The sequence below is a fragment of the Serinus canaria genome, chromosome 10, assembly GCF_022539315.1.
Source record: "Serinus canaria isolate serCan28SL12 chromosome 10, serCan2020, whole genome shotgun sequence".
In the NCBI taxonomy this organism is placed as follows: domain Eukaryota; kingdom Metazoa; phylum Chordata; class Aves; order Passeriformes; family Fringillidae; genus Serinus; species Serinus canaria.
In genome coordinates this window covers 9,453,767-9,477,035 of record NC_066324.1, presented here as the reverse complement: position 1 = coordinate 9,477,035, position 23,269 = coordinate 9,453,767, and the positions used below count along the sequence as shown (strand labels likewise).

The 23,269-nt window shown below is 40.6% G+C and overlaps 1 protein-coding gene across 5 annotated transcripts in view; it reads left to right on the top strand.

The window, feature by feature from the left end:
* The window catches only part of ADAMTSL3 (ADAMTS like 3), a 170,216-nt gene that overhangs the window by 119,514 nt on the left and 27,433 nt on the right, over positions 1-23,269 (top strand). For all 5 annotated transcript variants that reach the window (XR_007778529.1, XM_030228420.2, XM_018913899.3 and 2 more), the window contains exons 13-20: positions 1,662-1,866; positions 2,710-2,857; positions 3,461-3,545; positions 10,192-10,484; positions 17,132-17,261; positions 18,307-18,499; positions 19,029-19,208; positions 19,980-20,133. Coding sequence is in view for 4 of the 5 variants with exons in the window: in XM_030228420.2 (XP_030084280.1) it covers positions 1,662-1,866; positions 2,710-2,857; positions 3,461-3,545; positions 10,192-10,484; positions 17,132-17,261; positions 18,307-18,499; positions 19,029-19,208; positions 19,980-20,133 (1,388 nt within the window). In the remaining variant the exon portion in view is untranslated. The remainder of the gene's footprint in view (positions 1-1,661; positions 1,867-2,709; positions 2,858-3,460; positions 3,546-10,191; positions 10,485-17,131; positions 17,262-18,306; positions 18,500-19,028; positions 19,209-19,979; positions 20,134-23,269) is intronic.

Below are 23,269 nucleotides of genomic sequence, written 5' to 3'. Positions count from 1 at the left end.
ATGGCTTTATTCAGAATGCTTTTGAGTGTGTACTCCATGGCAGGTGTCCCATGGCTTGCTCTGTATTTCATATTCATTCTTCTGTTGAGCTTAAGCATGATTAATATATTTTTGTAGGCAACCTAATGAATGCCTAAAATAGGAAATGTCCTTGATTTACCTGCTGCATCATAAAAAGAATATTGCTTAAATTTACCTCTGATTTATTGGCTTTTGCTTCATTGAGTCTGATATTATAATTTCCTTTATGATAGCCAAGTTGGTTACTCTTGATTAATTGCTTTTGGTGGGATATCATAGTCCTTGCTGAGTCCATTATTCAGAACAGATTTAATTATTTTCATGATCCTTTCTGAACCTCTGCAGTAATAGAGATAAGTTTTAACTAACAAGACATTGATGAACCTTAAGATGTACTGCAGGACTCAATCATTTCCAAGGGCTTGGCTTTGGTTCAAGAGGGTGATGGAAAGAAAGGAAGAAATAGAAGGTAAAGGGTGAGAAGATATTGTGTGGGGGTCACTGGAACCTACAGACAAATACTTTGATAGAAGCTTGTTATGTCCAAATTTGAGAGGAGTAGGATATCATTGAAATTAGCCTTTTTTGAGAGGTAATTGCTTTAATGTGCATTCATGCTAAGAGGTGGATGAAACTGAGTTTGTAGCCTAAAAACTTCCATCATTCTCACTTCAGATGGTGCAACATTTTGCATCTTTATTGTAGTTAGGTCTAAGATTGTGAATAGATGTTCATTTTGAAGCTATTTCTTCCCAGCAGATTGTTTATCCTCTCTCTTGGAGGCTACGACCCCAGAGATCTGCTGATTCACAGGCTTTTGTAATCCTAAATTTTCCTTAATCTGTGCATTGCCCTGCTGCAAGAGCCATCAGCTGAGTTAGCCAAAGCAGCTGAGATGGATGAGCAGCTGCCTTTTGCTTGAAGCAAGCTGGAAAGTGTGAATACAAGGTCCTTCAATGGAATTTTAATGAGGGTGGGAAACTGCAGAACTGCAGTCATGACCAGCCAAAAGGTACCTGCCACAATTTAATTTCATCACAGTCCTTATGGATGAAGGCAGTTTGGTATGAAATGGCTGGTTTGACACAAAGTATTAGAAATCCCATAAAAATTCCTTCAGGAACAGATTTTTTAAGGGTAGTTTGAATTATGTGAGCAGCAATGAGCCTGTAAGTAATAACACCCTCATTCAGGGCATCCAGATTTTTTTTGTCTTTCAGATTTCATAGGATCCTAAATACAAGGGCTTCTTGGTCTCTGACAATAGTAATAAGTGTCTGTGTGAGCATGCAAATTAATTGTCAAAAGTATTTAATTTAGATGATTTAGACTATTTGAAAGTAAATTCATTCCAGTAATCAAGCTCAGTATAGTCACAGTTTCTAACTTATGTATGAGGATAAGAGCTTCAGTTATGTTTTGAGTATACTTACATTTGCAGTTCTACTTCTGATTTTGCACATGAATTTAAGCCTTGAATAATGCAAGGTAGGTCTGAGAGTCAGTGTATTTGTAGGTGGTAAGAATCCAACAACCAAGCTACCAGTACGCTTTAATTGACACTAAGGTTGGACTCAGTTCTTTGCATTTTTAATAGAGGTTAGTGAAAAAGAAAGAGCCTTATGAGGTTTTTTTTCCAGGTGGGAACATAACCCATGGACTGCATGTTCAGTTTCCTGTGGAGGTGGTATTCAGAGGAGAAGTTTTGTGTGCGTAGAGGAGACCATCCATGGAGAGATACTGCAAGTGGAGGAATGGAAATGCATGTATGCCCCAAAGCCCAAAGTCATTCAGACCTGCAATCTGTTTGACTGTCCAAAATGGGTGGCAATGGAGTGGTCTCAAGTAAGTAGAGAAGTAATTTGGACCTTCAGTCTTGTTTTCTACAGAAAGCCTCTGGTCTTGTGTTACCATGTATTTATTAGCACGGGACTATTAGAAAAGTACAGCCCTGAAAGATAATCAGTAGTACTGGGAAAAGTGTGCTGTAAGCAGTTCTGCCTGATAATCAAAACATTTATGTGTCTGTGTGGAGCAAAATGCAGATGTAGAATTCTTTGTGCCTGTAGAATTCCTGCTTTGCATGCAGGAGAAGTTAGAGACAGAGGTCAGGCCCCTTTGCAGTCAGGTCATTTATGTCTCAGTTCTTGATAAATGTAGTATTTCACTGGCTGTAATAGTTAAAGGCATGTCTGTCTCAGGGGCTGGCAAGTCTTCAAGGGTGATTTTCCAGCATTCTTACCTTTCATTACAGTAACAATAGCCTAAGCCAGCTTGTCCTGGCTGTGGTTATCTGATACAGTCAGATAGGCCAGCACTCCTGTAATTCTTTAGTTCATCCAGATGACATCAGTGACACCAGAGTGTAGAAAATGCAGCTCCCCTCACCCAGCCTTGACTGAAAATCACCAGTGTGAGAGAGTGCATTCTCAGTGCATAGCCACTTCCATGTCAGCCTGCTGCCAACCAGATAAGCCCCACAGAGCCCCAAAAAAACCACTTGCATTCCCAAAACTTCGACTTTTTCCCCCAGCACCAACCTCTTCCTTATTCACCAAGCAACGCAGGGACAAATTCTTACCTCTCTGTGGGAAAACTTTGTCAAACCCCTCGCTGCTGCTGGTGCCATGGCCCTGAGCAGAGTTTGCAGTGGGGGCAGCAGGCTGAGCTGCTCTGCTGTCTCCCCAGTGCACGGTGACCTGCGGCCGGGGGCTGCGCTACCGCGTCGTGCTGTGCATCGACCACCGCGGGCAGCACGTCGGGGGCTGCAACCCGCAGCTCAAGCTGCACATCAAGGAGGAGTGCATCGTGCCAGTGCCCTGCTACAAGCCAAAAGGTAACTGGAATTTTGTCTGGGTCTCTTGTTGTTTCACATTTTTGTACAGAGAATTAAAAGCCCCTGGTAACCTTTTTCAGAAATGCCAGAAGCTGGAATTTACTAGGGTTTTTTTTTTTTTTTCTTTTTTTTTTCAGTTTTGGCAGAAACAAGCACTTTAATTATTGGTGCTAGTAAAAGTGCCCTGCTGATATTTTTTGCTGATAATGTGGCCAGACTGTCATGAAGTTAACATGCCAACTAAATCTATACAGTCTGGTTGAATTGAGAAATTCAGAATTAATGAGCTTAACACAGGGAGGAGGAGTTGTTCAGTAATACTTGAAATGGGAGTGAAACTCCATGTGTATCACCTGGGATGTTCTTGTTTGTTCTTTTCCTTTTTCCTTCTCCATTTCTGTGAATTTAAAACAAAGAATGGAGTTCAAACAGCATGATGAAATTTTCTAGTAAATTTTGTGTTATTATCCTGTATATCTACAAAAGCATTAGATCAATAAGCAATGTTGACTGTGAAATTCTGAGGTGATTAATGCTGGCATCTACATATTGCTTTGATTTTGGAGAAATTGCTGAATGTTTTGAGTCTTTGTCCTCTACCAGAAAAAAGTCCAGTGGAAGCCAAATTGCCATGGTTTAAACAGGCCCATGAAATGGAAGAGACCATCACAGTCTCAGAAGAGCCAACGTAAGTACACGGCCTTTTACAGTGAATAAACATTTCCAGTGTGTTTTGCAGACCTCTGGAATGATTGTTGCTATGCAGTTTGCTTTGACAGTTGGCCCTCCATGGGAGATGAGTCCTGTGGTGAGCTGTTCCTCATTTTACATCTCAGTAACTTTGCTTCTGGAGCTCCTGTTCTGGATGATACACAGCTACACTGTTACAGTGCCCCCATATCATTCAGGGATTCAAAGGGATCTTGATTTAGCCTAACTAAGCCCTAATTAATGCATGTGGAGATGCTTCAGCAGAAATAAATTAAATAACTTTAGTTTTATCCTGGTCATAGCTATTACCTCAAGAATGTAGTGCTGGTATTAAAACTTAAGAGGTACTTTATAGGGTTGCCAGGATTTCCTTGGGGGGTGAGACCAATGCATAAAGTGAGAAAAACCTGCTGATCTCTGTGCTTAGCTGCATCTATGGGGGTAAGTTGTGCTATTTTACATGTGTATATGTGTGAAATAACATCTGGATTTTGTGAGTCCTCTTAAAAACTGATGAGGTTAAGCCTTGCAAGTCCTGGGGATGAAAGCATAACTTAAATCCAGCTGCACTTGTTCCTGACCCTTGTATGTTAGGGCATCCACACAATTCCTTGTATCCCCTGTGTACATTTCATACACATACACACACATTTATTTATATGTGTAATATATTCAACATATAGGCATTAATGTATTTAAATTTCTAAAAAGTATTAGCTTTGTATATGGTGAGATTTTGCACAGTATTTTATTGTGCCGTGTTGAATTCTGCACTTTTTTGAAGTAATGTCAGTTTCAAAAAATTTAGATGAGCTTAATGAAGTTGCTTTGAATTTATATTGCTCTGATAGCAGAGTGTACCTTATGCTTGTTTTTATTCTTCCATCAAGCTATTCCTGATTTTTGGCACACATGCAGCAACAGGTGTGACCATGAGTAATAAAATCTTTACACCTGCAATGACTCACAGAAGAAACCCCTTGCCAAACAGGTGTTTATATAGTTATGGAGACTGTAGTTTAAGCTTTTCACTGCTCTAGCCTCTGAAGTCAAGTGTCAACCTACTGTGAGTGGTTATTTCACTCTCCAAGGCCCTGAATTCAGGCAGGGTAGTAGCAAAGATATAAAAATAAAGTGTGATTGTCAAAAGGGGATGATGCAATCAAATGTGCCTTTTAAGTGTCAGCAGAATGAAGGTATATGAGGTCACTGCTAGAGAGGATTCAGCATGAAGCTATAAAGAAAATTATCTCTGGCATTACAAAGTCGTGCTGTGGCAACCATGAGCTAATGCAGTTTCTGGGTTTTTAGGATCCTTCAGAATCAGTCTGACAGAACAGTCAGGGAGGACTGGCAGGGACACAGCACTCTGGTTCAGAGATGTCCAATGTATCAGAGCTGAGCTGGAAACTTTGTCATGGGCTGCCTTGTGCCTTGTCCTGACAATGACAGCAGTTATTCTTCCTTCCTAGCTGTGACCCATATATTCCATTGTGGCCTTTTTCTTCTCCACTTACTCTGGAGACTTAAATGTTTTCCATCTTTCCTTCATGAGCCTCATTCTGTCTTTGGACTTTCCTTCACAATTTCCAGAAGCATCTTCACCTAAGTCTGAAAGGTTTCTCCAGCCACCTCTTGCTGACTCCTCTCACCACCCCCTCTGTGCTGAGGTGCTCTGAGGTGCTGGGCACCTCACTCTGGGCTCTCCTGGGACCCAGCTCTAACACTGCAGCCACATTCCCCATGAGTTTCATTTTACTGTCTCCTGCAGCCTGCTGCTTTCTCTTTAGTCTGCTAAGGAAGCTGGCAGGTAAGGAGAGATGAGAAATAGCTGAAGCCTGACTTCATTCCTTTTTGCAGATTCTCTGTGGGTCATGTGGGCAATAATGGTTTGCAACCAGAGAATTTCTCCATCAATGCTTTAAACATCATGCTCAAACTGCTCTGGTCCTTTCTAGCCAGAGTCAGATTTTTGGGGCAGGGATTAAGATTTAAAGAGAAACTGTGACTATAGATTTTTCCTTCTCCCAGATTAAATTATAACAAGATTTCCCTCTGGTTCAGATCTGTTTAACTTTGTTTTCTGTAATTTAGACATGGCACAGTGATAACTCACAGCCCACCTCTGCCCAGCATGATTTCCTTGGTAAAATGCAATCCCTTTTAATTTTAGCTGTTCTCTTGTCATCCAGATTTAAACCACAATATGAAGTCTCAACTTCTAGTCCATCCTTTTATGACAACTTTCTCTCTGTGCTTTTGTGTGATGCTTTAGTTGATAATGAATAAGAGAATAAATGCAGCTGTGTTTTAGAACCCACAAGTGATGGATATGCCAAAAGCAGCTTGTGGAAGATAAATACTTCTGCCGCTGTGGTCTACCACGGCTGGTGTCCTGAATTTACATAGAGGGGGAATGTTCAAAAGCTTCTTTTTTTTTATTATTAGCAAAATAAAAAATGACTGTCCTTAAAGTGAGGCCAAGAAAAATGTAGGTCTGACCTTTTTAGTTTTCAGTTGAGGAATGTGATGACAGTTGATACCAATCATTATTTTAAATGTTCTTCCCTCGAGCCTTCTTAGTTACAGTGGGATTCTCAGAGAAGCTCCAGCAAGTTCTTGCATCCTTTTTATTACTTGTAAGTTAAAGAAATAGACACCTCAGCTGCCTTTCTTTGTCATTGCTTAGGGAAAAACAAAAATGCTTTCAAAAACTGATATATTTTTTCAGCAACATGAGCTAAAAAGTGGTGTGAAATGCAGTGTTTCTCCTAAAGGTTCCCACTTACTGCTTTGGAGTCATTTTCACAGACATGTCCCCGCTGTGCCTTTGGTCATAGAGAATTACCCATTTCTCTATGGGTAATTCTCATTCTTAGGTACATAAGTATAAATGGACTTTTTTTTTGTTTTACACAGCTCCTTCTCTGAAAATGGGCTGGTGATTTTGTGCAACATGTTACCCTTGAGGCTGACAAAACCAGCAGTGTGACTCTGTTGAGAGCAGGCAAGGGTGGTGCTGCAGGGAGGGGTAGGGTGCCAGCATCATGGAAGTTCTGCTCAGTAAGAGCCCACATTGTAGATGCTTCCTTAGACTTTTATCCAGAACTCTTGGTGCATAAGGACTGGACTGGACTGGAAATAATGGTAGAGCTGCCTTTTTTTTTTCATTATTTAGGCATTTCCTGTCTTAACTGAAAGCAAGAACTATGGTCATGAGAAAAATTTAAAATTAAGAAACACCATGTTTGCTGACTCTTCTTAAGCTGCAGAGGATTGCACTGAGTTCAGTTTTCAGTTCAGATTTGATTTGGTTGAGTTGGACTGCTCTGTCCCAGTTTAATAATCGTTAGTTTAGGTCGCTGCTTCATTTCTCAGGTCATTCTACACTTGCTTTTACAGCATGTGCCAGGTGAGTGCACATTTCCATTAGTGCTAGACTGATAACACTGCAGCATGGATGTGCCTTCCACTGCATCTGGAGTGTCTTCATTATTTATACCTGCTCAGATGGATATAGGAGAAATTTAGTTCAATGTAGCATTGGGAAGAATGACTGGGTAAAAAAAGCTGATTGATTATAAAAAGTTGTACCTGCTCAAATTTGCGTTTTTCTATTTTCTTTTTTTTTTTTTAATAAAAAGAGGAGTCTCATCTACAAACCTAAAAATTTCATAAATTTCCAGGTACCACTATCCTGTCCATTAGAAATTGCTGATCTACAAAGCCTTGTAGCACAAGTACTTTGATGCTCCTTAATCCTGACCTGGGGTGACTCTGAGTGTGTGCCCTTTGAAGGCAGACTGAGTTTACTTCAGGGAAGTATTGTGTCCAAAGCATTACCATGTGTATGCTGGGAATGCCAAAACACCTCACAGCTGAGGCTGGTGGAGTTGGCTTTAATGACCTGTCACAGGCTTTGCTTTTGTACGTTCAAGATAAAGGAAAAATTAAAAAAGCCCCATCTGCCTGAACTCAAAGTTTAGATAAAAATCAGCTCTCTCAGTATTCAGTCAGTTCCTTGCTCTGCTTTTGTACTAGCAGTCTCCATTGGCATCTGCTGAAGGTACTTAGTGTGACTTGAACATGATCATCCATGGAGAAGTTTTATGGTTTAGGATTTCAGTAGGTAAATAGTCACATGACTAGTTTAACAAATGCCAAGGTACAATAAAAAGTATTTTGTGTGTTCATTTTTTATCTTGCACTTCACTGAAAAAATACCAGACACTAATATTCAACAGGAAAAGCTCAATTCTATTATGGGCTTGCTATAAGTCAAGGAAAAAAATGCTTACAATTTTCTGAGTTTCTTTATAAAGCAGTTTGTTTCTGATTGAAATGGTTGCTGTGGTTCAAAATTTCCTTTAATTTATACAGGATTTCAGAAGAATGTTTTTGAAATACATTATTTTTGGAATGTTTAAATGCACTCAGCTAAGGGTATGCAAAGCTAACACTAATTTCTGGTATGCTGCTGTCATGCTTTTACCAAAAGAAGTTTTTACTTTCAGACTATAAACTTAGGTATGGTTAGAAAACCAACTATGTTCAACTATAAAAGTCCATCAATTTTATTTTTCCAATTAGGTACATAAGTATAAATGGACTTTTTTTTTTTTTTTTTTACACAGAAGGAGAAGAAAGTAATCATTCTGTTAAGCCTCTGCACACTGGCCTTGATCCAATAAAGCACTTAAGCACAAGTTTCCCTCTGAACACACTGTCATCCTGTTGTCTTCAAAGCACAGCTAATATGCTTAAGTTAGGCTCATGCTTAAGCATTTCATTGGATCAGGGTGATTTTGCCACCCCAGGCAGTTTGCATGGCTGTCTTTGAAAAGGCTCTGAGACCTGTTGTTCCAGGATTAAGCTGATTTTATCTGTTGGGGTAGGAGAAGGCCTTCCTTTGCAGCTTTTCCCATAGAACAGTCATTAGAGTTTGTGTCAGAGGCACCTGGTCACTGACCCCCCCCGAGCTGTGCCATGGACTCAGTGTTGGGCTGCTCCTGACCTGGCATTTGCTCAGATTTGATCTCTCTAGGACACAGCCATGCATTGTTCTGATAGCATCCTTGACAACATCAATCTGGCCAGCTGGGAAGGTGCTCAGGCTTGTGAAGGGATGAGCACTGGGAGCTCTTGGTGTCAGAAGGAGCTGGGGTTAACATGCCTTCTCCTGAAGTCTGGTGAGGACCAGTGAGCTCTAACAAAAATTCTGAGACAGCTCAAGAAAATTTTGATGGGCTTGGATATATTTATCTTTGGAGCAGAGCTGTAAAGCTATTTCATTAACATCTCCTTAAAGAATGACCAGTTAATTTTTTTAACTTCTATTAGAAATAGGAACAGTCTTTTCCACAGGAAAAGTCACTTGTGGGGTCTGTCCCAGTCACAGCCTTGGTGACTATCCCAAGGACTGACTTAGAGTGTCCTTACAGGTGATCCAGCCATCTGTTCTCCTTCCTTCTATTTGATTCTTCCTCTGTGTATACTGGCAAGAAGTTATTGGCAAGATGATAAACTGCATGGAATCAAACCACACTGTTGACATTTTTCTGTGCTTACTGTGTATGCAGAGTGTAAATACTGATTTTTGTCTTACACAACTGTTCTGATGTTTGTAAGGGCAGCTTTCCTGCAGTAAGGGCAAGATAAGGGCCAAATCTTTGAATCCTAATTTGGATCTTTCTTTCCAAATACATTTTTAACATTGGTCAAATTATCCTCCTGTATCTCCCATTGATGTTTTTATCATCAGCTACATTTGGACACATAATAAAGACCAACTGCAGTCTTTTCATGGTGAAAAAAACTCTAGGAAATTCTGTATTTGACTTCTTATAAAGTATACCCCAGAGCCATCCAGGATAACTTTATTAATGAAATCCAACCCCTTATCTCTAGTGCCATTTTGAAAATTACTGTCAGATATTAATGTGAGCCTCAAAGTCAGAGAACATTATAACAAATTCATGACCTGTAAAGCAAGATTTTATTGTAGTTCATCAGGGGCATAAATGCTTTCTAATAAAAATGATGGACTGTAGACTGGTTAGACCTCTTTATTGAAGATGAGAGGCTGCTTGCAAGAGGGAATCTGAAGAGCCTGCAGTGGTGTGCACTGGATATGGCTCCATTTGAAAAGTGCTTCTCTTCTCTGGTTGCTGATTATTAGTATGACATAAGATGAGGACCTCTTAGATTTAAGCAGATTGCAAATATACTTTTGGGATATGCCCAAGTCTATGTATCTGGGGAGTTATTTTATATTGTACAGATGCATCTTCCTGGAATTTCTCCCTTTTTCCCTGCTGAAGGAGACTGAGAAAAGATTTAAGTGGTTTTTTTTTTTTCCCCCTCAGAAAAGGATACACCTTTCCCAGTTCCTCATGATTCTTTCTCTTCTTTTCCTACATCTTGTGTGAATTTTGGTAAATGGTCTGGGATGTGAGAGTCAAGTGTGAGACTTAAGATACTCGATTGTGCATTCTCTTTAAGTGTCAGTATGATGTATTTCCTGCTCAGTGTGTAAGCACTCATTTCTGTGTTGGCTGTGTTTGAGCTGTGCACACCCAGGCACAGTTATGTGCAATAAATGACAGTGCTGTGATGATCTGCAGGTTTATCCCTGAGCCCTGGTCTCCGTGCAGTGCCACGTGTGGCAGTGGCACCCAGGTGCGGGAGGTGAAGTGCCGGATCCTTCTCGCCTTCACTCAGACCGAGGTGGAGCTGCCCGAGGAGGAGTGTGAGGATGAGAGGCCACCCACAGAGCGAGCCTGTCACCAGGCCTCCTGTGACACTGATCCTGTGCCCTACACGCCAGGATTTCCTCATGCTGAAGGATTTCCTCATACTGTGACTTATGACTGGGAGTATATTGGGTTCACGCCATGTTCAGCCACGTGTCTTGGAGGTACCTTTTATTTTTTCTGAATTTATCCTGGGTTGTAAGAATTTGGCATTGTTTGGTGGTGTTGCATCTCCTGTTAGTGCTACCTTAAAGTAACTATATTGATCTGTAGGAAAACCTGCAGTTACAGGCTTTAACATATTTTTGATTATTACTTTCTTTCCTTCAGCCAAGGAGGAAAACTTTACTTATTGGGTAAAGTAAGGTGCAGGAAGTTGATAAAACAACTTGCTTTAGCAGGAGTGTCAGCTGCCAGGCTGCTGTACCAGTATGTCTGGTGCATCAGTGGTGGAAAAGTTTATATGATCTACCTTTTCCTAAGAACCAAAAGTGTATGGTTTCAGAGTAAAAATTCCCATGTTTATTCCTTTTCTTCCAAAAAGCTGCCAATTTCTGCAGAACAGTAGGAATACAGAGCTGTAATTAGGGAGACGTGGCCGGTGTGGAGATCAAACAGGAGCTGGTTTGGGTCTGGGTGCTCTGTATCACTGCCTGGAGCTCTGTGCCATACATCTGTCTGCAAGTAGTTAGGCACATTCCTGCCTGGATGTAATCGAATCTCCCTGTCGTCCTAAGTACATGTTACCAGACAAGGCTGCTGGTGTTGCTACTACTTACTGTACTTTGGGACTGAACACAGTGAGTTATGAAGTGTTAAGTGGAGGCAGTGGAATTGTGAACACACCTATATATGACAGGACTGCTGACATCAGTGGGAAGTGAAGACAGTTGTACCCATAGAAGAAATAAAAAATGTAGAAAAAGGGGAAACAGAAACAATTGGAAGTGGGGAGCGAGATAGAGCTCACAGACAGCAGCCTCCCTCCTTGGTGCTGCTCACCAGCTCAAAGCTGGAAGGCAGGAGCTGGGAGGGATGCCCCAGAATGGGATCAGCAGCATGGTAAGTGACTGATAGTGCTCCTTTATCATTTAACACTGCTGCTTACTGAGGGGATTGATCCATAGGAACAACAGCACCTGTGATCACAAAAGCTGGAGCATCCCATTCCCTGCACTACCTGCAGTGTGCATCATGGCTAGGAAGGAGAGACTGTAGTCCAAGTGTGTTTGTAGCAGCTTGAGATGGTAGTGACAGCTATTGTGGCTGAGTGACTCTGTTTCATATTTTAATAAGACAAATGGTTTTAGAAATAAGGAAATTGTGCTGTAAAGCAGAACAATCCATCCATTAATTCTAAATTTGTAGTTCTGGTATCTTAACTGATTTCTGTAACATACAACCATTTTCTTGCCCTCTTAAATCCACTTTACTGCTTTTTAGCAATGTCTTTGCCAGAGGTGTTCTAAAACTCTAAGGTTTTTGATTTTTGAGGATATAATCGGATATGTAGGCTGAAATAATCTCTGGTCTTTGCCTGCTATTGCACATGTTGCAATTGCATTCTGCATCTTCAATTGTGAGTTTGTCCTTGCAAAGGCATCCCCATAAAAACTTGCCCTTGGTGTGCAGACTGATGGTAATTTAAGGAGCCTGCACTGAACACAGCAGTTTCATTGGAAGGAACTTCAAAATGACTGATGAGCAGAATCTTGTGTTCAGCTTAAATTTTGTTCCTGAGGGAGCTGAGCATGAACTCTGTTGTTGACTTCTGACCCTTTCATGAATTTGTGAGGTTCTCTGACCCAGAATTGTCCTGTAGGTGTTCCTAGTAATCTAGCAATTTGTTTGCTGTTCAGTAGAAATTACTCACTTGAAGAAGTTTGAAAGACAATATCTGTTTGTGTTTTTAAGACTTCTGTGGTATCACTGGTATTGTGTCTAGACATTTTCCTTATGTGATGCTCCTGGGAAATGTGGGAAGTTGTCAGGGTGTTTTATCAATGAGCAGCTTCAGAAGCCCCCATGTTGGTGTGCTACTTAGGTGATTTTTCCTTTCTATCAGCTCTGGCCTTCTGGCTGCCTTGGCAAAGCCCTTCAAACAGACCAAAAATTACCTGCCGATAAATAGTTTTAAGGGAACCAGACATCTCTCCTGTTTCCAGCTCACTGCAATGTACTAGCTAATGATCTCACTGTCTACTATTTTTCCATTGTGTAGTTCAAAGGAGCTGATCCATTTCTGCTAAGTTTTATGTTCAAATCTCATTTCAATTAGATGAACTCTTTCGTTATAAGAAATAAATGTTGTCTGAGTTTGGAATAACCCAGTGTAATGTAAATTATATTAGGTACTTTTTCTCTACTATGTATGCATCTAGCAGTGGCTATTAAAACAAATTCCTGCGGATTTCTGTATCCTCGGAACTCCCTACCCCCCTTTCTTGGTGCTTAACTCTTTCTGAATGAGGGAAAATTCTGCTGGCTCTAAGCAGGCTGGAAGCTTTTATAGCCAATATTTGAGCAAAGTCCGAATCTCTCTTTCAGAGCTTGTCACTTGCACCTTTTTTTTAATCCTCACCCAGACTAGACTTGTAATTCAGTCTCCTCTGGTCCCTCTGCAAAGGAGATGAAAAAATGCAGATGGAAACGTTGGGTTTTTTGGGCATTAGGCTTACAGAGAGTGATTTTCAAGGCGTTGTCGAACATCATCTTTCCAGTTCTAGAGCAGCAGTCACCCCAGTCTTGGGTCACTGGTGTGCCTCCTGCCCCACACCTCTGTGCCTTCTCACACTGCATTTGCAGAGCCAAACAAGTAAGTTTTGAGTGCAGCCAAGTTGTTTTATGCCTCTTAGCATAATTAATGCTTCCTTCATCAGTCTTTCCATGAGTGTAAATAAAAGTTGTCGAGGCCTGTTAGTCATAGGCAGACATCACCTTTAATACCCGTAGGAAGCTCTGTTACCAGTCTGAAATCTAAAGATCTGGTTTTTTATTCAGTGCCTGAAGAAATCCCAAACTGAACGTAAGCCAGCTGCGTGCTTTGGGATCTCAAAATTTGCCTTCATTTTCCCTGAATGTTTTTTTTTGGGTTTCTTTGTTTTTGTTTTGTGTTCTTTTCAATCTGAAGAACTTTGGCCGTGATGTGAAAGCCCCAGATGTAAGTTTCATTTACATAATATCATCAGTAGGGAATTAATAATCATTATGAGAATAAAGAATCTGCCTGAAGAGAAATGTTTTTGTTGTAATCTATAGCATTTCTTTAGTGCTGTCAATCATTTACTACTCAACAATATTTTAAAGGGATGTTTTTCACTTTAAAAAATCTCTGAATTTTTCTTAAATATACCTTTAGTTGCAAGAGGCAGATTTTGGTGGTTAAATGTAATTATTATTATTATGTATACTCCATATACTTCAAAAATGGTTATTTGGCCACCTAAAGTCATTACATTGGCCTAAAAATAATGAAATTAGGCAATAAATAACACGTGCATATCCTGTTATGTCCTCTATAGCCTCTGTGGCTTTGGTAACTTCAGAGTGCAGTCAAGTTGTGTTTTCAGGCTTTTGTCTGGACCATAAGGGCTAAAAGTTTACCATTTTATTTATGAGAAACCTGAGATTCTTAGAATATTAATGGATTCTAGCCAAATTTAAGGGTTCTAAGAAAAACAATGACCGTTCAGAGACTCACCTATAAAGCTGAGAGAATTTGCTCTCAGCTTGTGCTGGAGTCACCTCGATACCTGGTCACTCGTGTATTTGTTTCATTAGCTGCAGATGTTGTTTACTCTCTTACAGAAGTACAAAATAGATGCAGAGAGAGGCTCAAGGATATGTAGAATTTGGTATTTCTTCTGAGGCATTTTCAGCTTATAGTAAATATTTTTAAGAAGCCACCATACTGAGACTATCTGATGTAAATAAATGTCCTTCCTCTTCCAGGTATTGAGAGTAGATCCACCTTTTTAATGTTTGCACAGCAGCTTTCCACCCCCATTTTCTTTGTACTTTAAAAATGCAGGAAGAGAAATTCTGGGCTTAATTCAAGCATTTTGCTCTTTTAAAACAGCTTCAAGCACTGTATATTTCATTGCACAGAAAAGATTTTGTAGAAGAATGTAAATGTATGTGGTTTGAATGCTGGGTTAAAATAGAAAATATTCTATTTCACTGAATAGTAGGGTAATTACTACAATAGTGCATCAGATTACTGTAAAAATACTTAATGCTCCCTGCTGCATACATAATGTTTTAGTTAAATTATCTACTATGTTTATATTTTAAGCCAAGAAAGTCATACATACAAAACTTTGCTTGTTTGAATAATAGATTTTTCCATTTTCCAATCGACATAGAATAAGTTTATCAGCCATTGAAGTTCCCAGCTAATGGAAAATTATACTTTGGGGTGAGAAATCTGATTAATTGTAAAGACATTTTGACAGTTATGTTCAAGCAAATTTAACATCAATTAGGTGCAGCTATTTATTGAGTAGAACTCTTGAACTGAGAGCGAAGGAGCAGGAAGGGACTTCGTGGTGGGTTTTTAACAACTCTTTAGTATCCATTTTGTACTTAGAGCATCAAAACAGGGTGCAAGTTTTCTTTCACTGAGGCCCCTGTGGGGAAGAATTGCTAATGCAGTTTGTGCTCTGTACTCCAGTCAAATGAAAAACACACCACATATCAGCATTTTCTTCTCTTAATGTGATTAAAGCTCCACAGGTCCTGCTGCAAGGCAGGAACCCCTTAATGAACTCCAGGTGCCAATTTGTAGACAGACCCCATCACCTGGTATGACATGGCTCTTGTTCATTTGGCTGGCCACTTTAGCCTGTATAACACCAAGATAAAAAGTTCCCATGACATTATTGCCAATTTAGATGGTCTGAGGGGAATTTCATTTCATTCCCCTGCTTTGTGTGAGATGTTAAGACAATTCTATGTGGTGCAACCTGCTCCAGAGCAGAAGCATCACCTTGGGGTGAGGTTTTCTCACAGCAATTCAGGGAGGTCAGCAAAGCTAAAGCTTGGTAGCATAGAGTAGATTATGAATTACATGGATGCTTGATTACTTGCATGGTAAGGCAAATCTGTTTCTGTCAGAACCCAACTCTAAATGCTTCCTTTTCTCCTGTAGACAGTCAAATGTGCATTTCTATGTAAGGGGAAAGGGAAGTTCCTGTTAAACAAGCACTTGAGGACTGACTGCAAAGAAAGCTTTTGATTCCCCTACTTCCATAAGAAAAATTATGTTTATTGCTTGGTCGTCTTTGGGCATTTTCGTGCCTGTATTGCACTCATGGTATTTGTTGTTAAATATTTATTCTCAGCCTGACTGGCAAAGTAGTTTTCCCACAATACATGTGTTCTATGTTAATAGAATTATCAATACTTTGATACAAGAGAACTGAATAGGTTGCCAATCATATTTAAGGTCAGGTCTTTTGTTCTATAAAAATTCATCACTGTGTAGATGTAGTCAAAACATTTATATAACAAGGGCTTTCTGAACTGCAAATGAGTCCCAGAGGGGATCTCGAGGTGTACCAGAGAGCCTAAAAGAAATTGGAATTTTTGTTATTCTGGAAATTGCTACTGGTTTACCCCTGCTGAGGTGTCTGAAGCAGCAGGGCTGGCTAATACACTGGACTGAATCAAAATTGTTTCTAGATGGAGGGAACATCTTTGGTTTATGAAAAAATGACAGTGCTTGGTACAGGAGAGAAATAGTGGCTGGGGGGTGGAACTTTCTGTATCAGGTATTCCAGCCCTCTGGAATCAGAATGACTGGTGGTCAGCAGAGTCCTTACAAAATCACTGAAGATAAGAAGGAAAGGAATTTAAATTCTATGAAAACCATTTTTACATGGAAAAAATAAAGGCATTTTATGATTTCAGCTCTTTTGTTCTATAGGATTTGGATCATTAGCATTGCTGGTATAGAACAACCCAGACGCACAGAATCCCCCAGGCACATCACAACCATCTTGTAATTTATGTGCATGTCAGTGAGCTTTGAAACTGAGCAAGGCTTTCATACTAAAAAATATGATATATAAAATTGGATAATTGCACAAGTTTAAAATAGAAGTAGTTCACTGAATGTGTATTCACTAAGCTGTCTTGTTCTAAAGGAAACTTATATTACCTTTCATTTTCCTCATAGAAACTTGAGCATTAGTAATCTTCCATGCTTCAGTAATAAGATCCAGGTAGCAAGAGCTGCAGATCAGAAGGTGCCAAGAATGGTAACTAGTCAGGAAAGCTCTAGGCTGGGTCAGATTTGCTGCCTTCAGCAAAACCATTGCATCTCTTGGCCACTGAGAATGGCTGACTAAACATAGAACGTTTCTCCTGACTATAGCTTTGCAAGTTTTCTGCATTTTTATGACAATTTTTGCAGATCTTTAGCTTTTTATTAAAGGCAAGGTAAGTGAGAAGGAATCACTTTCGCCTCAATTTTGGCAATGGAGGCAGCAGCTGGTTTAGGATCATTACAGAACCAGTGGGTGCAGCCTCTGGTAGTAGCTTGACAGAAAAACCTGGGTTTTTATTGGTTTTTCAGAGCAGTAGAATGTCAAATGACGACTTTTAAATATCACAGAACAAAGTTATAATTTGCAGATATCTTCTGAGTATTATATATATAAACTGTCTCTGCATTCCTTTTCGCTTGAGATGTTACTTTTAAGCCTGCTATCTAATCCAGTGCTTTTTTACTCATCATTATTCAAGAGCAAGCTTGACAGAAATCTCCTCCATCTTCAGTGTTTCATGTGTGTTTTCCTTTCAAATGCAGGCACACAGGAAGCCATTGCCATGTGTCTGCACGTGGACACAAAACAAGGTGTCAGTGAAACCCTGTGTGACAAATCCAAGAGGCCACCCCCAATGACTCGGACCTGCAACACGAAGCTCTGCCCCCCCAGGTACCCTGGAATAATGGAATTATGTGGTGGCAAAGCAAGGGTTAATGGGACTTAAATAAACATTGCCTCTCTCAGAAAGGGTTCAGATTGCAGGACTGTGGTCATGCTTTTGGGATGGAATTTCACTACTTCCGTTTTCAACAAGGTTTTGGGATTGGGGGTGTTTTTTTGGTCTTGTTCACTCCTTTTCCACTCTTCATATCTCACTGATGAAATAGGGGACGTTTTCTGAAATAAATCTCTTCCATGTTGAATATCTGCCAGAGTTGGAAAAAGAGCGTTAACTCTCCTAGTAGTGGAAGGAAAATTTCAAGGATATTTCACAAAAGAAAAGCTGAGGATATTCACTTTTTATCTTTACCAAATTAAAAAAAAAATGAAATTCTGAGTTGAAGTCACCTCATTTTAATGCTTCTTTAGTAGCCCCATGTAATTCTTATGTTTATTTGGAGATTCTGGGGAAAGAACAAACCCAGTCTAAATCCCAGAAAACCTCCAGGTCTTTTCATCACTTGAAAGTGCCGTATGTGCAATTTTGATGTGTGTTGACCCATTTCTGATGTCTGGCATCCCAGATCCTTTAAAAATTGTTTCTATGTGTTTGCAGAAACATGCTCTTGTTAAATGTAGGGAACAAGTTAACAGGAACAGGATGCTTTATAGAAAACACGTATTTAAAGGAAGTTTTCTAAAGATAAGAAAGGTCTATTTACATATTTACATTTATCAATCTAAGCATCAGCAGGTTGCCAACAGGCTGTTTTTAAGAAGAGCACTCTAAAGGTAAATACTGGAGTAAAATTTGTCTGAAAATGACCGTTTATAACTTTATTGTTAATAAACTCTGCATTTGCTTGTTACCTACAAGGTTTATAAACCCAATTCACACTTTTGTGCTCCAGCCAAACCAAAGGGGTGTTTTAGCCACCAATCAATAGATGTGCCTGCAGCTGTGCTTTTTGCTGGGCTCTGTCTGGATGAGAGTGTTCCTTCCCCAGGGTGAGGTGGGTTGCTGAAGGAGAGCTCTTGCTGTGTTTTGGGGCAGGTGGCAGAGCGGCGCCTGGAGCCGCTGCTCGGCGAGCTGCGGGGTGGGGATCCAGAGCCGCGCCGTGTCCTGCCAGCAGCCCGGGGCGCCCGCCCCCGCTGCCCACCTCTGCAAGGACCCAAAGCCCCCTTCTCTGCAAGCCTGTAACCAGATTGACTGCCCCCCTGCTTGGCACGCTGAGGAATGGCAACAGGTATGGCTGGGTCACAGGAAGAGTCGAAATGGGATCCTCTGGCCAGGGATTTGGAACTCTCCAGTATGGAAGGCAGCTCCTGACCTTCTGTGTGTGTTTCACCTTCCATCATAGAACAAACTTACCCAGAAGCACTGCTTTGAACTCCTGTGCTGATGAGTAGTCACTGGATGAGGTGGAACTCCTTGTTAGGATTTCAGAAGGCTGGATACCTGTTATTCCATACATTATCTCTCTCCCTATGCTCTCTAAACACATTAACCTTCTTTTCTTTGTTTTTATTTATTAACTGGTGAGTGACATAGATTTATGCATAACATGCCTGTTTTTCTCTAAGATTTCTACTACTTCCATGCATTCAGGTAGTAGGTTTGACATTTGAACTCCAGTTCTCATCTCCAATATATTAAATATTTTAAAATTTAATTTTCCATACTGCTTGATTTCTCACTGAAAGCAGATGTCATTTTTCAGGAGCACAGATGTCCATGCAGGTGCAAATGCTGTATTTGATTCTTCTCCTCCTTAGTGCTCACGTACCTGTGGAGGGGGGATTCAGACCCGCAGGGTGTCCTGCAAGCAGCTGCTGACAGATGGAAGTTTCCTGAAACACCCTGATGACACCTGCCAGGAACCCAAACTGCCAACTAGTAAAGCATGTGCAAAAGTTGATTGTCCTCCTCAGCTGGTCGTTGGAGAATGGTCCAAGGTGAGCAAACCTCAGTAATGGTCAAGCAAAACCCTCCATTGTAACAAAAGCTCTCAAGGTTTCTGCCTGGGTAAAGGAGCTGCTTGGAGCTGCCAGGGCAGCTGAAGCTGTCACAAAGCCTGTCCTGAACTCAACTGTGCATGCCTGCCTGCAGCCAGACTGATCACAGTGCTTCAGTCACTGGAGGACATTGCATGCTTTCTACCAGACATGTTTGCTATCAATAATTTCATGGTACAGCTTCCAAAAAGCAGATCTTTGCATTATTCTGGAATACATCCTCCTCCTTTCCTGATTAATGCAAGCTTGCTACCACTCCCCATTCAAAATGATTTAGAAAATTGAATTTAGAAGCTGCAATTACAGTTTCATGCAATACAACCTCAGAGAGAGGGTTGAGAGGCTTGCCAGAGACTGTTTAGAACCTGCTGAGTTGTTTCTCTCAGGTACCAGATCTCATTGCTCTGTTTTGCCCATGGCTGGGCATAAATACTCTCATGTTACTTTAATTCATGACTTGCTTGCTGGAAAAACTGTCTGTTTTATGTTCTTATTGCCTGGAAAAGTGGAGAGAGTTTAATAACTAATATTAGAGTCTAATAACTAGATAACACCAGGATTCCTATGAAGTAGTGTGTGTGTACTCTTTCAGAATTAAAAATTAAAAAAAAAAAAATTTAAAAGAAAACCACCACAAAACAAACTAGTTTAAAATTAGCATGTGTGGTGTGGAGCACCAAGTTTAGCTTGACTGCATCCTTCCTTTCACAGTGCTCAGTAAGCTGTGGTGTTGGAATCCAGAGAAGGAAACTTGCCTGCCAAAACCTCACAGCAAAGGGCCAATATGTCACATTAAATGGATCGATGTGCAGTGCTCTGTCTCCTTCACTGCTTGTAAGGTCTTGTCAGATGAATGCCTGCAACAGTAAGTATGTGAATTTATCTGGTTCCTTGCTGATTTGGAATGATCTATTTATAAAGAGAAATCTGTATGCACATTAATTCACTCGTCTCTCTATACTATCACAACATAACTTGGCACAAACTGAGTGTCATAATTATTCTACCAGTAATAACAGGATTGCTTTTGTTGTCATTTCTACCACTCAAAAACAAAGGTTATGATCTCAAGAAGTAGTTTTTAAGCATATATTATGGTACATACCTCTCACCCTCTTATGCACAATTTGATCTGGTTTTTCCTTTATCATTTACACTATTCAAACTGGGGAAAAAAAAAAGAAAAATTATTAAATTTAACATAAATTACAAAGGACATTAGAAAAGATAAGAATCCAGATCTGTCTTGTCTTTTCTCTGTATGTTTGTATTACACTGGACATTTTGCTTAACATGGTGGAATTCAAAACCTGAAACTGCGTGCCAGTGATAATTTTAGGTATAATTTCTATCTTTCCTTGTAAAAATTACAATCCTGGCCTCATTAGCTGCACAGGGAGTGGTGACAATACAGACATTATTTGAGAAATCTGATGTTTTATTACTGTCCATATAAGAATCTTTCCAGAAGAATTGTGTATGGAAATTTGGGCACAGTTGGGTTATGATACTGATGGTAGTTGCACTAATAGTGAGTTTAACAGTGATGGAAAACCCTCTGTGATACAGAGTGTGTTCAGTTACATCCACTAATTTAGGATAGGAACCTGCATTTAGATGAGCCTTATATCTGAACCTGTGCTCCCCTTCCTTTACAATGGAAATTATTGGTTTGCAGATTTGGGGAGCAGGGGGCTGAGAAGATGGGGGGGGAAAAACCTTTTAGTTTTGAGCTGGGGGAAAACAAAAAGCCTTTATCAATGGCCTGGTTCTGATCACAGGTCAGACACAGCCATGTTTTGACTCAACTGGCAGTGTTGTGAAGAAATAGCTACTTTATACATTTTGAAGCTTTGCTTTAAAAATTATTCACAAAACAACACAAGAAATAGAATAATTACTGATTCATACATAATATGAAACTTCTTTTCCTGGCCTGCATTTCAGATTAACATGCCAAAATCCTGAGGTTCAAAACTCCACTTAAATAAAGCCCTGTGGACTTTCAGGAATGTCCTTGGCATAAGGTTTAATAAAATATTTTGAGTTGCATATCTATCTGAATTTAATTAATTGTGGATAGTTGAATGGCAGTGGAGCTGGTTTGCAAATTGCTTAGTTCAGACTGATATTAATGTTACCATGTCAGCTTCCAGCACGGTGCCTAGAGAGCAGCACACGGGCTGCAGAGGGAGCAACATCAGCCAGAATGGGAGCAGATCAAAGCCATAATCACTGTCCTCTCCCTGCATTTCCACCACCCTGTGGAGCAAGGAAACCTTTGCAGCTCAGATCTGCCTGGGGATCCTCTCAGAGTGCAGCAGGAGGGCAGGGGAAGGTGTGAGGCTGTTCCACACCTGCAGTTCCTGCTTGGGTCTTACAGAAGGAGCCAGGGCTGGGCCAGCAGCAGCCTTTGGATCACCAGGAACATGCAGGAGGCATCTCCTCTGCATCTCTATCTCCTCTGTAGGACAAGGAATGATGTGGATGGGAGAGGAGCAGTGTGGTGTGAATGCTGTTGGGGGTTCTTGCCTCGGAGAGCAGTTTGTCAATTTCCCTCCTCAAGGTGATGCTTCTGAGGCTCACATGAGTGCCTTTTTTACTGTCTCATGACAATGCTGAGTCATTTTAGACTTAATCTTTTACCCTGAGACTGGTAATTGTGACTGTTTTCTGACTTAGGAGTGCTTATTAAGTAGAAACATTCCTGACTCCGGGCTCTGAGAAATAGGAAATAACACCAGTCTAGCCCTGAGGTCACCAGGATCTGAAACGCAGCTGAAGCTGTTCAGGACCATTACAGGTCACAGATGCAGATGGATTTGTATCAGGTGATAATGAGGTCCAAAGGCTCCAGCACATATTCCTTAAGATTTACCTTGACCCTCCCAAACAGTCCATTACCTCAGCAGCTGCAAGATTGAATGACAGTAAGGACCTAGAGAATGCAAAGTTATGTGGCCTCATACATTCTTATGACCTTCTATATTTATATGGCCTGCCATCCACAACTCTGAACTTTGTTTCACTCTCAGCCTTGCTCACCAGCCACCAGTAAAAATACACACACCCTTTAGTGCTGAGCTGCTAATGAGAGTTAGTGGTCTGTCTTTTTTAAAGAAATGAAATGGATGAGACTTGTTAACATATTTATAAGTATGCACTGGGTTTAATTCTAAGCTGGAATAACTAGTGTAAACAGACCACAGCCTGAAGTATTTTAATTTGTGTGTTTAAAGTTACACTTACTGTGTCTGTAAGATGGATTTTGGAAATAGAATATTTAATACTGGAACTCTTCCCTGAAAACAAATATTTGGGGCCCAATAACTTATTAAAAACAGGATGCTACTTTAATAATTTTAGTACACTGAGTGCCTAAAGCAATTTAATTGTTGTACCATGTGAAATGGTTGGGGGAACCTTGTATCTGGATAACAAATGCCGATTTAAAAGCTGTGTAATTATGAAACCATGATATCCCCACAGGTCTGAACTCATTTACCCAAAACATTGAAAATAACCATTTTGTTTTATAAGCATAAGAACGCACTCCAGGGTGTAGTTCCTATAGTGTACACACTTATTGAATGCTTGAAGCATTTAGCTTTTCACCTATTTCTTCACAGCATATTTGGAGCACATGTATACACAGCTTTTCAGGTATCATTTCTGTGCCATCAGCGTAGTTGTCTTTTTATTTAAGTACCTCCCAAGTGGAGAAGCAGTACCGATTTCAGATTCAGACGAGCTGAGAAGTGTTTTGATCCCTGTGTCCATTTCCTGGCCATCAGCTCCTTCTGCGGGCTCTGAGTTTTCTCTCCGTCACATACCAAAGCGCTGGGTCACCAGACGCAGCGGGGCTGTTTTCTAGCACCGACAGCATTGTTTCCCGACCCTTCCCGTGCGGCCGATCGGAGCCGGCCGGGAAGGGCTCGGGGTGCGGGTCCCGCTCCTGCCGCGCTCTGTCCCGCCCTGCCCGGCGCTCCCGGCCCGGCTCG